We start from the raw sequence: 13,736 nt of genomic DNA on the forward strand, positions 1-13,736 counted from the left end.
AACCATAGAGTGCAGACTCCATCTGATTTGAGATCTATTCTGGGACCAAAACAGTATGTGTAGGTTCAACACCACCCACCTAAAATTCAAGGTGTTTCTGTTCTAAGGTTCCCATTATTGACCAAATCAACTTTAAATACTCCCAAACCTGTTTATAATAAATTCAGATGTGATGAAAATCCCCTTTATGATGAAATAGAAGCAAAGCCTTGATCTGTTCAATGCATTCCAATGGCGTTTAATGGTGTTCATAAAGAAGTCTCTCCCTGGATGTAATAAAGATTTAGGAACTCTCCCCAGTGCTCAACAGCTGATAAACAACTTCACCATCCCATGGCCATAGGGAGAAAAGCAGACCCAGTGCTGAAGTCCCCTTGCAGTTTTGTGGTGAGGAGATGAAAAGACACACTGCTGCTGTTTCTTGTTGGAAAGTTAAGAGGAAGGCAATTTGTTGGTGCTGCTTTGCCTAGCAGAGTGAAGGAGACTTATCACCTGGTTACCTGGATATAGTAGAATTGTGCCAATACTACAGTGACCCTGGAAAGAAAATGACCAAGAGGTTTACAATTAAGTTGCATGCAAAATGTAATACTAATAATCCCTTATAAATAGGCTTGGTATACGTCAATTATTATTTTTCATAATTTTGACCAATAATATCAGTGTATATTTTAAAAGCATTTTAAATTTTTTTATCTATTTACATTTTCACAGTTGAGGGAAACTATGAGGGATCAGTCAGTAATTGCAACAGATGATGTTGAAATTCAAAAAGTTCAAGTTTTATTACTGTTAAAACATAAATTGTCAACGTCATATGTCAATATGTTCAAAGTAAATATCCTTAAATCAAACTAAGTTCTCAAGCAGCATTTTTCTTACTTTGCATATCTGTACATTTTTATTATAAATTAAAATATTTTTCATTGGTTTGTGTGTGTATGGTGAAATTGTCATTTACTGATAAGCTATTCTTTCCAAGCCTACTTATAAAACAAGGTGAGAGTAGATATGAGCTATACCTGTGAACTGCAGGCAACAAGTGTCCACAAAATGCTCACAGATGAGACAAACTGTAGTGGTGACAAGTTATTCTTGGACTACCTGCATGGATTAATACCTCCCCTTCCTCCTGCAAACACTTCCCTCCCCCCAACAGGGCAATGCCCACATTGGGTATGAAATATTAGTTTAGCAAAATAATCGTCATAACTAAATTGCTAAACAACTATCTCATAGTATTTTATAGAACTAGGTTCTTCCTCACTTTTATGAATTAGGCAAACCTATTTTTCTAAAAAAAAATGCAAAAAACAGTTGAAGTCATCTCTTAGCAGATATTAATACTATACAACTGACAAAACTTTTCATATACAGCCATAGTATTATTGCAATATATTTAATATGGCTTAGTAATTAATTTCCACATAAATTATATAGTATTCTGACATTTTATTATTTTCTTTACTACTATACTACTGCTATCTTAAGAAGTTTATACAGTATAATTTGACAAAAATGTGTTAGATTATGTGTTATCAAATACACCATAACTGGTTTGCAACTAATAACCATAGCATGATACATTTTTATTATTATTGCTTTTAATGTAATGAAGAGGATATAAATGGTAACCTCATATTTGTAATTCTTAATCTACATGTATATATGACTGTGTGCACTACAACTAGGATTGTGGGATTTTTATGAGACTAGTGTGTCATTTATATTATAGTAAATGAAGTTACAATGTCATAATTATATATTAATAACCATTTAGTCTTAGCTCTGGTCTACACTACAAACTTATGTTGGTATAACTACGTCGCTCATGGGTGCGGATTTTCCATACCCCTGACTGACACAGTTACACGGACTTAACTCCCAGTGAAGACAGCGCTATGTTGATGGGAGGGCTTCTCCTCCTGCCTCTTGGGGAGGTGGAGTATCTATGCCAACAGGAGAAGCCCTTCTGTAAGCATAGATAGCTTCTTCACTACGCGCTACAATGGCCCAACTGCAGCACTGTAAGCGTAGACAAGCCCTTAGTTAAATTGTATTGCAGTTGTTGTCTAGTTGTTGATACTACTAGTTAGGCATACATTTGAAACACAGCAAATCAATATCTGTCTAAAGTGAAAGCTCTGTTGTTAAACATATGGACAAATCAAATAGCAAATTTGCTGAATAGCCTGAATATTAATGGAAATTTGGCCAGTATTTGGCTTATGATTATTTGCCTGTACTGGCTGCTGCTGAGAGCTGACTTCAGCAGGAACCCTGAGTGAAGAGGCACTCCTTCTCCTCCTCCTGATCAAGCAGTGAAAGAAGGAGAGGAGAGCCACACCTTCATACTCGTCCTCCTCTCTCACCAGCAAGGTAGAAGGAGAGATGCACCTTTGGCTGTTTCTCCTCCTCTTGAAAAAACTGGGAGGGGAGAGCTCCCATTCAGTACTCCCTCTCCCCTGCTACCACCTCTCCAAGAGCCACTCTTCTCCCTTGGGGAGACAGTGGGAGGAGGAAGAGAAACCCCAGCAGTAACTCCTCCCTACACCCAGCAAAGAGGTGAGGGGAAAAGATTTCCTGAGGAGCTGAATTGCTGCTGGGGCTGTGGGAAAGAAAATGCAGTTCCGACCCAGCCTCCTCCCAAACACAGCCCATGAATCCTTCCCAACAGGCCCAAGCAACCTAACTGTCAAAAAGACTCATGATATATGCATGTTAGCCAAATCTCAATGATGGGCTATTTGTGCAGTGTGATGAAAACTTGTCCAGAGTAGCTATAAAACCTTATTGATGTTACCGCTTTCCTTCCTTCCCCACTCACTCTCTGTTCTTGTATTTTTTTTTGTGTGTTTATGTGAAATTAGACTGTAAGCTCTTTGTGGCAGGGACAATTTATTTCAGCTGTTCTGTAGGATAATAATTTACTAGTGGCTAGTATACAGTAATGCACAATAACCTTATTATTTATTATTCAGCATATGCATTTCTATATTATTTGAATAAACCTAATTTGTTTTCTTTGTTAATGGCATGTTTCCACTCCATTCATTAAGGTTCTATTTTTGATGCCCACATTTCCTGCCTTGGTGGAGTCTCAACATCATAGTATGGAAATACAGGGAGAAATAAGACTTAGAAACTCAATATGCCAATATTCATCTGTCTACTAGGGAACAAAATCCCTGTGGAGAACCACACCACAAGCTATGTGATCTAAATGGGCAAGTGAGCAGGTTGGGCTAATTTTCTAGGTTGAGAATTCCATAGAGTGAGGTTACTCCACCTGACAGGGATAATACAAGTTCCTCATATTATACATGATAGTATTGCTGCCAACTCCTCCACTTTCCCTTACCTGTTTTCAATTCCTTGGGATTTCTACTTTTGCATATATGAGTTTAACCCTGATGCTTCACCCTACACCAAAATATCCTCATGCAGGGACAGATCCTTAGTTGGTGAAAATGGTCATAGCTCCTTGGACTTTGGTGAAAAAACACCCCTTTGGTCATGGCAAGATGCACTGTTCTGTAGAAGCTTACTTTGCTCAGGTTTTCAGCAATACCTGAACAGCTCAATAGCAACATGTAAAATCTTTGGTGGCAAATCCAGTTTAAAGGTTTTATTTCCATGCTGCAACAGTTCAGAATAACCTCAGGTGGGTTATTGTGATAAGAACATAAGAACGGCCATACTGGGTCAGACAAATGGTCTATCTAGCCAAGAATCCTGTCTTCTTACAGTGGCAAATACCAGGTACTTCAGAGGGAATGAACAGAACAGGTAATCATCAAGTGATCATCATCCTCTGTCATCCATCCATTCACAGCTTCTGGCAGAGGCTAGGGACACTTCAGAGCATGGTTTTACATAGCCACCCATCCTGGCTAATATCCATTGATGGACCTATCCTCTGTGAACTTATCCAGTTCTTTTATGTACCCTGTTATAGTTTTGGCCATCACAACATCCTGTGGCAAAGAGTTCCACAGGTTGACTGTGCATTGTGTGAAGAAATACTTCCTTTTGTTTGTTTTAAACTTTCTGCCTATTAATTCGATTTGGTGACCCACTAATACGGCAATTTTAAAATCAAGTTTTGACGTTTTTCTAAAAGATACGCCCCAGGAATTATTTTGGGGAAGTTCTGTGTGATCAGACTAGATGATCAGGGTGAGCCCTTCTGGCCTTGGAATTTATGAACCTATAAATAACAAAATTCCATGATGTTTACCTTTTTGAATATTGCTTCTTCTCTTGGCCTTCTATTCAATGGCTTTACACATCATGCTTGTCTCCATCTGCGATATTATACTAAACTAAGGAATAAATATGCTCCTAATAGCTGCTACACTCGCTCAATTGTGCCCACTCCTGCATCGGTGCAGAAGGAGAGCAGGGGAAGAGGACAAAAGGAGCAGTCTGTTATCTCCTAATGGCTTTTTGCAGGAGCTAAACATAGTTGGAGTCCTTGAGCACACGGAGTTCACAAAGTTAGCACAGATGCCCTAACTTTCACAAAGAGGACAGGAAGGTGTGGGGCTGGTTCCCACAGGCTCTGGAATGGCCCCATGTCTGTGGGTGGGAGAGGTGCAGACACTGCATCCTTGGAAAAGGGATAGGGGAACAGAAGCCACTCTCCCAGGAGTTCTGGAATGCATTCTTGAGCAGTGCACGTCTGTACCAACCTGCACACCAAGTTGTGGCTGAACAACTACATTTGGACATCAAGTAACTCTCAATTCAAATCACATGTTTAATATTGTGCTCAGGTCATTCCTTCTCACTCCCTCACAAGTGAATAAATCAGCACATTGGGAGCTGACATGACTGTATGCACAGAATCATAGGACTGGAAGGGACATTGAGAGGTCTTCTAGTCCTGTCCCTTGCACTCAAGGCAGGACTAAGTATTATCTAGACCATCTCTGACAGGTGTTTGTCTAACCTGCTCTTAAAAATGATGGCGATTCCACAAGCTCCCTAGGCAATTTATTCAAGTGCTTAGTTACCCTGATGGGAAGTTTTTCCTAGTGTTCAGCCTAAACTGCTCTTGCTGCAATTTAAGCCCATTGCTTCTTGTCCTATCCTCAGAGGTTAAAGAGAATAATTTTTCCCCTCCTCCCTCTAACAACCTTTTATGTACTTGAAAACTGTTATCATGTCCCCTCTCACTCTTCTCTTCTCCAGACTAAACAAACCCAATGTTTTCAATCTTCCCTCATAGGTCATATTTTCTAGACCTTTAATCATTTTTGTTGCTCTTCTCTGGACTTTCTCCAAATTGTCCACATCTTTCCAGAAATGTGGCACCCAGAACTGGACACAATACTCCAGTTGAGGCCTAATCAGCATGGAGTAGAGCAAAAGAATTACTTCTCATGTCTTGCTTACGACACTGCTGGTAATACATCCCAGAATGATGTTTGCTTTTTTTTTGCAACAATGTTATATTTCGCTTTTGATTCACTATGATCCCTAGATCCCTTTCTGCAGTACTCCTTCCTAGGCAATCATTTGCCATTTTTTTATGTGTGCAACTGATTGTTCCTTCCTAAGTGGAGTACTTTGCATTTGTCCTTATTGAATTTCATCCTATTTTCTTCAGACTATTTCTCCAGTTTGTCCAGATCATTTTGAATTTTAATCCTATCCTCCAAAGCACTTGCAGCCCCTCCCATATTGGTATTGTCCACAAACTTTATAAGTGTACTCTCTATGCCATTATCTAAATCATTGATGAAGATAATGAACAGAATTGGATGAAGAACTGATCCATACGGGACTCCACTCGATATACCCTTCCAGCTTGACTGTGAACCACTAATAACTACTCTCAGGGAACAGGCTTCCAAGCAGTCTTGCACCCATCTTAAGGTAGTTTCATCTAGTTTGTATTTCCCTGGTTTGTTTGAGGCCATGCAAGACAGTATCAAAAGCCTTACTAAAGTCAGGGTATACTACATCTACCACTTCCCCCAATCCACAAGGTTGTTACCCTGTCAGAGAAAGCTATCATGTTCGCTTGACATGATTTGTTCTTGACAAATCCATGTTGACTGTTATTTATCACCTTATTATCTTCTAGGTGTTTGCCAACTTATTGTTTAATTATTTGATCCATTATCTTTCTGGGTATTGAAGTGAAGATGACTGGTCTGTAATTCTCTGGGTTGTCCTTATTCCCCTTTTTATAGACTGTCACTTCACTATATTTGCCCTTTTCCACTCGTCTGGAATCTCACCCACCTTTCATGACTTTTCAAAGATTATCACTAAGGGATCAGATATCTCCTCGATCAGTTCCTTGAGCATTCATTGTTAGATGTCCAATTGCTAATAAACTTTTTAGTGAAAAATGAAACAAAAACGTCATTTAGCATTTCTGTCATTTCCACATTTTCTGTTATTGTGTGTCCCCCCCCCCACACACACACACTGAGTAATGGCCCTACCCTGTCCTTGGTCTTCCTCTTGCTTCTAATGTATTTGTAGAATGTTTTCTTGTTACCTTTATATCTCTAATCTCATTTTTGGCCTTTTTAATTTTGTCCCAACAAACTTGTGTTATTTGTTTATATTCATCCTTTGTAATTTGACATAGTTTCCACTTTTTGTAGGACTCTTCTTTGAGTTCCAGATCACTGAAGATCTCCTGCTTAAGCCAGGGTGGTCTCTTGCCATACTTCCTGTCAGGGTTCCTTCCCCACTCTGAACTCTAGGGTACAGATGTGGGGACCCGCATGAAAGACCCCCTGAGCTTATTCTTACCAGCTTAGGTTAAAAACTTCCCCAAGGTACAATCTGCCTTGTCCTTGAACAGTATGCTGCCACCACCGAGTGTTTTAAACAAAGAACAGGAAAAGAGACCACTTGGAGACGTCTTCCCCCAAAATATCCCCCCAAGCCCTGCACCCCCTTTCCTGGAGAAGGCTTGATAAAAATCCTCACCAATTTGTACAGGTGAACACAGACCCAGATGGGTTGGAGAAGATGGATTTCTGTCTGGCCTCTCTCAGTCCCAAGAGAGAACAAACACGTAAACAAAGATCACAAACAAAAGCCTTTCCCCTCCCCCAAGATTTCAAAGTATCCTGTTCCCTTATTGGTCCTTTGGGTCAGGTGCCAGTCAGGTTAGCTGAGCTTCTTAACCCTTTATAGGTGAAAGGATGTTGCCTCTGGCCAGGAGGGATTTTATAGCGCTGTATACAGAAAGGTGGTTACCCTTCCCTTTATATTTATGACACTTCCTTTCTTTGCTACACAGTGGGATAGTTTTCTCTTGTGCCCTTAATAATGTCTCTTAGAAAAACTCCTAACTCTCTTGAACTGTTTTTCCCCTTAGAGCTGCTTTCTATGGGATCTTACCTACCAACTCCCTGAGTTTGCTAAAGTCTGCCTTCTTCATTATCTTTATTGTGCTGTTTTCCTTTCTACCATTCCTTAGAATCATGAACTCTATCATTTCATGATTACTTTCGCCCAAGATATTAACTGCTTTCACCTCACACCTCTCCTTTCTTATGCAGTCCGACTTTAGTCATATCCAACCATAATACTCACTTTCCCCTTCAAAATATATCAGCATGTCCACACTGCCCTTCCTTATTCTCAAATGAGCCTACTTGCTTCAGGAAGATCACAAACAAATAAAATCAATTATCTACCTTGGTATATTCCTCTAGCGTTACTTGTAGCTTTACCTTGCATCAGATTAAACCACATGACTTTAAACAGCAACAACAGTCAGTAAAAGACTGAACAAGAACATCATGGAACACATTGTTTAGATATAGCATATATAGATGTATGTGTGAGTTTATAGACTAAGAAAAAAATCTATATTTTATTCTTCAGATATAATTACTTTATATTTTTATAAAATATATTTGAATATTCGTACAATGTGCATGCCATTTCTGTATGAATTTGTTTCTTTTGTAGTAGAATGAATGTATGGTTGTTATATAAAACTAAAATGAGTAGCAAAAGAACAGAATTTCTTTTTCAGTATGTAACTCTTGATCTGAGTTTTAAGAAACATTTTGATCCAATGTTAATTTTATAAATGGCTTTCCTTTACCACAATTCCCATGAAAAAGCTATGCACCTAGATGAAGACTCTTGGAAAATTTTAATAGGACCCTTGAAATCTGTTTGCATTCACCTTCTTCTTCAAAAAAAAAATCTGTCTAATGGGAGCTGTGCAAGTACCAGCGATTGTTATGCCTTTGAGGCAATTTTTATTCCATACATAATTTTTAAACTCTACCATTATAATGTATGAGTGTTTAAAATGCTCTCTTTGCTAAGTTGAAATTATTACATAATAATGTATGATGATTGGGTTTTAGTTTGTTTGTGTGTAACTATTGTTTTATTTTAATTTTTGTTTGATTTGAAACAATATCTGTATTTTCTTTTTACAGTCTTTTCCTGGTCCAAGTCTTGAAAGTGAAGATTTTAACATACCTCCCATAACTCCTCCATCATTACCTGACCACTCACTGGTGCACCTGAATGAGGTAGAGTCTGGGTACCACTCTCTGTGTCACCCAATGAACCATAACGGCCTGCTTCCATTCCATCCACAAAACATGGACCTACCTGAAATTACAGTGTCCAACATGCTTGGCCAAGATGGGACACTGCTTTCAAATTCACTTTCTGTGGTAAGAATTTTTAGTCTTTGATTTTAGGGCTAGTTTAATTTAGGTTGTTTTTTTTTAAAAAATGTGGATATCTATATCTGTTTAAAATACTGTCAGTAGGCTATATCCAGGTCTCCCTGAAATCATCACAACTGGTTCTGCTCTGTCCCTAGTTTTACTCTGGTTACAGAGGATGAAATCCTGCCCCTTAACTCCAATAGAATTACTGCTGCTTTATGGTGGTGTTATTGTGAACAGAATCAGGCCAGTGTCATTGACTTCAGATGAAGCAGGATTTATGTTCTGTGTTTCTTTACCAGGTTCTTTCTATTCTGATTTGTCTGTACAGAGAGATCTACAGAAATGTACTGTTTCCTTTCTTGTTTACTGTACTTTAGGAAAACAGCAAATGTCTTTTTTTCACTCTAGGCCAAATCTTGCAGCCTTTTCACAATTCACAGTCCTTGTCCATACACAGCTCCCATTGAAGTGATTGGGAGAGTTAAGTCTATCAAATAGTGATTATGGAGCTGGTCCTAAGAATAATTATATTTTCAGTCATTTCTATATTGGTTAAATTGATTATAAGAAGTGCAAAGTCACATAAATATCCTGTTTTTCACAAGGCATTAAGAATAAGTTGCAAACTTTTTGTATGCCAGCTATACACCAATTTATGTCCTCATATTTTAGAGCAGAATATGACCCTCAAGGGTATATTGTATGGGAGGAAAAGTTTTTCATAGAGGAATACAGATACATTTCTGGGATATTTTCAAAAATTTGTTTGGACTTCTACAAAACGTATGAAATACATTATTCAGCCTCCTTGAAAAAGAAAGAGTTGAATGGTATGAAAAGATCTAAGAATCAGAAATACCTAAAGAAAGTAGAACTAGCACTTGGCACTTTAATAAAGAGTAAAAGCAATGTTTCATTGAATTGATCTCTTTTATGCCTGGGCTATGGTTGGAAACTAAGCATTCTTTTAAGCACTGATGTTCCACATTAGTCTTTTGCAAAGAACTATGAGGAAAAGGCCTTGAGAGTCTGTAGATTGTCACAGTGAATTACTGGATCAAGGGCAAATACAAAAAAGCTGAATAATATAACTAAACAATTCTGCTTTGGGGAATTTATGTAGATCAGGACAAAACAGAAGTAAATTAAAGGAAATATGCACTGGTTGGAAGGGAAAAGGCGCTATATTTACTAAATGAATCCTGAACCATGATAGGTAAATTAAACATGATAATCAAGGCATCATTTCTTGGGCTATGGATGTCTCCTTCCTCTTATGACCCATAATAACCTTCCACCATGATCAATTTGTTATAGGGCCACAATTTTCTTTGCACAGAATGTAGGTATATTACTGCTTATATCCTTAAAGAGAGATATTCATTGTTGTGGAAGTACGTTGATGAAGTAATTTTAGTTTCAAGTGCAGATACCAAAAGTTACCTGTCCACAGTGAGTAGGAAAAAGATATTTATGTAAAATTAAAAGTATTATTTTTATCAAAGACATGGACTCAGAATTTGTGTAGTCAAGAAAGGAAAGATTCCTCAGGCTTATGGCAAGTGCATGTTCCTATTCATTTTGAATACAGTACCTCCAAATATATTTTTGTGTGTTCCAAGGGTACTGTAGACTCATCTTTGCCTTTAAAATAAAGTATTGTATCTGTTGCCACAAAGTCACACTGCAGATTGATTGATTTACATTTGAACAGCTTTCTCTGGGATGAAAGCCTTTATAACTGTATTTCTGACCGAAGTCTGTCCTCCTTTCTTCTCCAATCCCATGCTGAGCTTCTCCATTTTGCAGCCTCTCCCTTGTTCTCTCAAACACAGGGTTTGTCTGAATTGTTAGTTATAACCTGAGTGTTGCCCCTAGTTCAGGTCCTGTCCACACCCAGTACCCTTTAACTCAAGTGTGGTAGAGCTTTGAACTGGAGTTGGCTGGCCTGTCGTGGTATATACTATAACTCCAGTTAGCGCAGTTTGAGAGCTAACACAATCACTGTATTCAGGTTGAGTGTTATTTTGCATTCTTACTCGTGGGACACTAACTTGAGAGCAGTTAACTCAAGTGTAGATAACTTGAGTTAACTATGCAATGAAGACAGTGATTCCACTGTGCTTTTGGTGTTCCACAACACCAAGGAAGACAGATGATTTTGTGAAGAGCCAGCATTATTTATTTGCATTTGAAACATACCCCCTTATTTATATAATCCAAAAACGTAAAGGTTTCTTTTTTCTGCACACCATTCTACCTTTTTGATATTACTCATCACCACCCTTTAAGCTTCATTTTTACTGTTTTGTCTAACCCTGATCCATACCAATAATATATGCCAAAGTGTGCTAGCATATTTCCTGACACTGAAACTCCTTTATCTATTTCTCAAACCTGTCCAAATTCTTGTTACCATATATTCACTAATATATCACTCTCTCTTGCAAATTTGGACACCAGGCAACTAGTTCCATTTCCCAGGTCACTAATAAATATTTTCAGTAGAATTGTTCTTAGCATTGAACCTTTGGGTTGTTCCTCACCTTGACCCATTTATCCTCTGTATTAGATTTACTGGGTTTATAATATTTTCAAAATCTTGAGGTATTTTATTTCATGTTGTGCATGCAATATGTAACAGTGGACTAGAGCTAAAGCTCTTTTAGGACACCAAAGAGCAGATGATGTCAGCTGTATTAGAATTTACTGGGTTTTGATCAAATTCAGCTCTGACGTAAGGTACAACTGCATTGAATTTGGCCTGTTTACTCTCATCTTTTCTGCTAACCTGTTCTCAAGCTATATCAATATTTTAGCAATGATGCCTACATTTTTATTCTGTATTTGAACTACTGGGTGGTCTGCAATTGGCTGACAAGAGCTCAGGTTACACTTTTTTAGATAATGACTGAGTTAATGCTAAGCTGACGGAAGTAAACAAACAAAGCCGGAAAATACTGGGTGTATAGATCGAGGCATTTCCCCTTTCATCTCAGCTAGCAAGTGTTTGCCATTGTAAAATGAGAATTTGCTTGAGTAAGGACTGAGTAAAATCTAATGCCTTTGGAATTTGGCTCAGGTTGATTAGAAGTTATTGTGCACTATGCACTCAAAAGCAGCTTTTTAACAGACTCACACTAAAACTGCTGGTTTATTAAAATCTCACTCAGGAAAAACTCCCATTTGAAAGCCCTTAGAGTAAAGACTGCAGGATTTGACTCAGTATCTGTAAGAGTTTTCATCTGTAGAAGTGCTTAAGCGCACAAAATAAGAACCTGGTACCAGCTCAGGGAATTCACATTAAGGATCAATTTCTTATGGATTTTTTTACACTGTGGGAATTCTCTTTCTAAAAAACGTTACAATGCTGGGAGATGGGACTTTCCCACTGCCATTTACAGTATCTGACAGTCAAATTGGGAATTAGCCTGCTTTGAAGTGTTGAGATTGATTGAAGTCTCTGTCACTTTCTACTATTCGAAAACATCACTAAAATTTCCCTTTTCCTACATTGTGCTGTCAGTTCATGTTTGCGTCTATATTCTTATCTGGCTCTCTGTTTTCTACCAAAGCAACATGCACACATTCATTTTTTTACAGTATCTTCAAATGCAGATTTCTCAAGACATTTCATTTATATAGTAGTTTTAGACATACGGAGCTCAATATTTGTACAGAATTTCTTCTGGCATTGCAAAGCTGGGTCTAGGTCCTCAAGTCAAAGCCAAGAACTGTGTTATGTACAAGAAATTTAACATGGACATAACTGAGATCTGCCTACATCTCAGATTGCTTAGCTATCTGGGTATAATCAGATAATAAAGTTGCATTAATTGTCTTGTAGCATGTTGGTTTGTCTGTGGTGGAAGAGAATAAGGAGCCTTTTTCCATGTGCTATAATTGGGGCAGATCCCTTACAACTTAGGTCTGTCTCAGTTTCTGATGGATGTCAGCCTGTCTATACTTCCAGGTGCTGTATAATCTTCCTGAAATGCTCCTTAAAACTGTCAGAAATACCCATTAGAAATTTGCAAATAAAGCTGTCTGCACAGATTTCTCATGAGAGGATGCATGTATCTGCAAAATGCCTTTTAAGGTGCTAGAAATTGAAATATTTCTGTGCGTTCATTTGCTCAACATAAAATTATAGACACACCCATCCAGGGTCTGTTGAATGTCCTATGATTGCTTAAGAGTTTTTCTAGGCAATCAGAATTAAATTTCACAGTGCAGTTTTTACATTAAGAAAACACCAGTATTGTTAGAGTGTTCTTATATGTAACAGTCTTTTTTTAACAGTGTGGCTTATAATGCTGTATAGAACATTTACAAGAAAAAATAAAGGGGATTTCAATTTCTCCGAATGCTTCAAATTTCAAGTTTTGAAGTTTAAAGTGGAAGCGATGTTAAAAGGTAATAAAACTGGGGGATTTAGTTCCAGAATACTCTATTTGTACTGGCAACAAAAGCCAGAATAATGTATATACTTGGGTTTATTGTCATTTTTAGTAGACAGTCAAGGCACACTTTGAATTCAAAGGCTACTGTACAACTGTTTTGACAACCATCACATCAGTAGGTAGTGTGCAGGACATATGACACTGAAACAGAAATGTTTCTTTAGGTCTATAGGGAGTGCAGTACATCAATGAATTCAGAGGTATTAGAGCAGCATGAATTTCTAATATGTTGCTATTATGGAAAAGACCACTGGCATATTGAATAATGTAGCTTTCAAAGGAGAGCAGAAAATGTGATTACAGACAATTTCATTGCTGTTTTTAAAATAAATATTTTCAAAATCTTGAGGTATTTTATTTCATGTTGTGCATGCAATATGTAACAGTGGACTAGAGCTAAAGCTCTTTTAGGATACCAAAGAGCAGATGATGTCAGCTGTAATTATTCAGATGTGGAATAATAGAAGCATTCGTTTAAAATAAAATGGATGTCACAGGGGCCTGGGTCCTTATATAAAAAAGCAATAAAAAGAAATGATTTTGCCCACTTTGACAGAAGAATAAAGGTAATGAATAATTATTTAACATTATGCCC

At 37.8% G+C, this 13,736-nt stretch overlaps 1 protein-coding gene across 2 annotated transcripts in view; it reads left to right on the forward strand.

The window, feature by feature from the left end:
- TOX (thymocyte selection associated high mobility group box) overlaps positions 1-13,736 on the forward strand; it is a 277,463-nt gene that overhangs the window by 147,300 nt on the left and 116,427 nt on the right. For both annotated transcript variants that reach the window (XM_073331081.2, XM_073331082.2), the window contains exon 3: positions 8,436-8,678. In XM_073331081.2, the coding sequence (XP_073187182.1) occupies positions 8,436-8,678 (243 nt within the window). The remainder of the gene's footprint in view (positions 1-8,435; positions 8,679-13,736) is intronic.

Source organism: Lepidochelys kempii, chromosome 2 (genome assembly GCF_965140285.1).
Source record: "Lepidochelys kempii isolate rLepKem1 chromosome 2, rLepKem1.hap1, whole genome shotgun sequence".
Classification (NCBI taxonomy): domain Eukaryota; kingdom Metazoa; phylum Chordata; order Testudines; family Cheloniidae; genus Lepidochelys; species Lepidochelys kempii.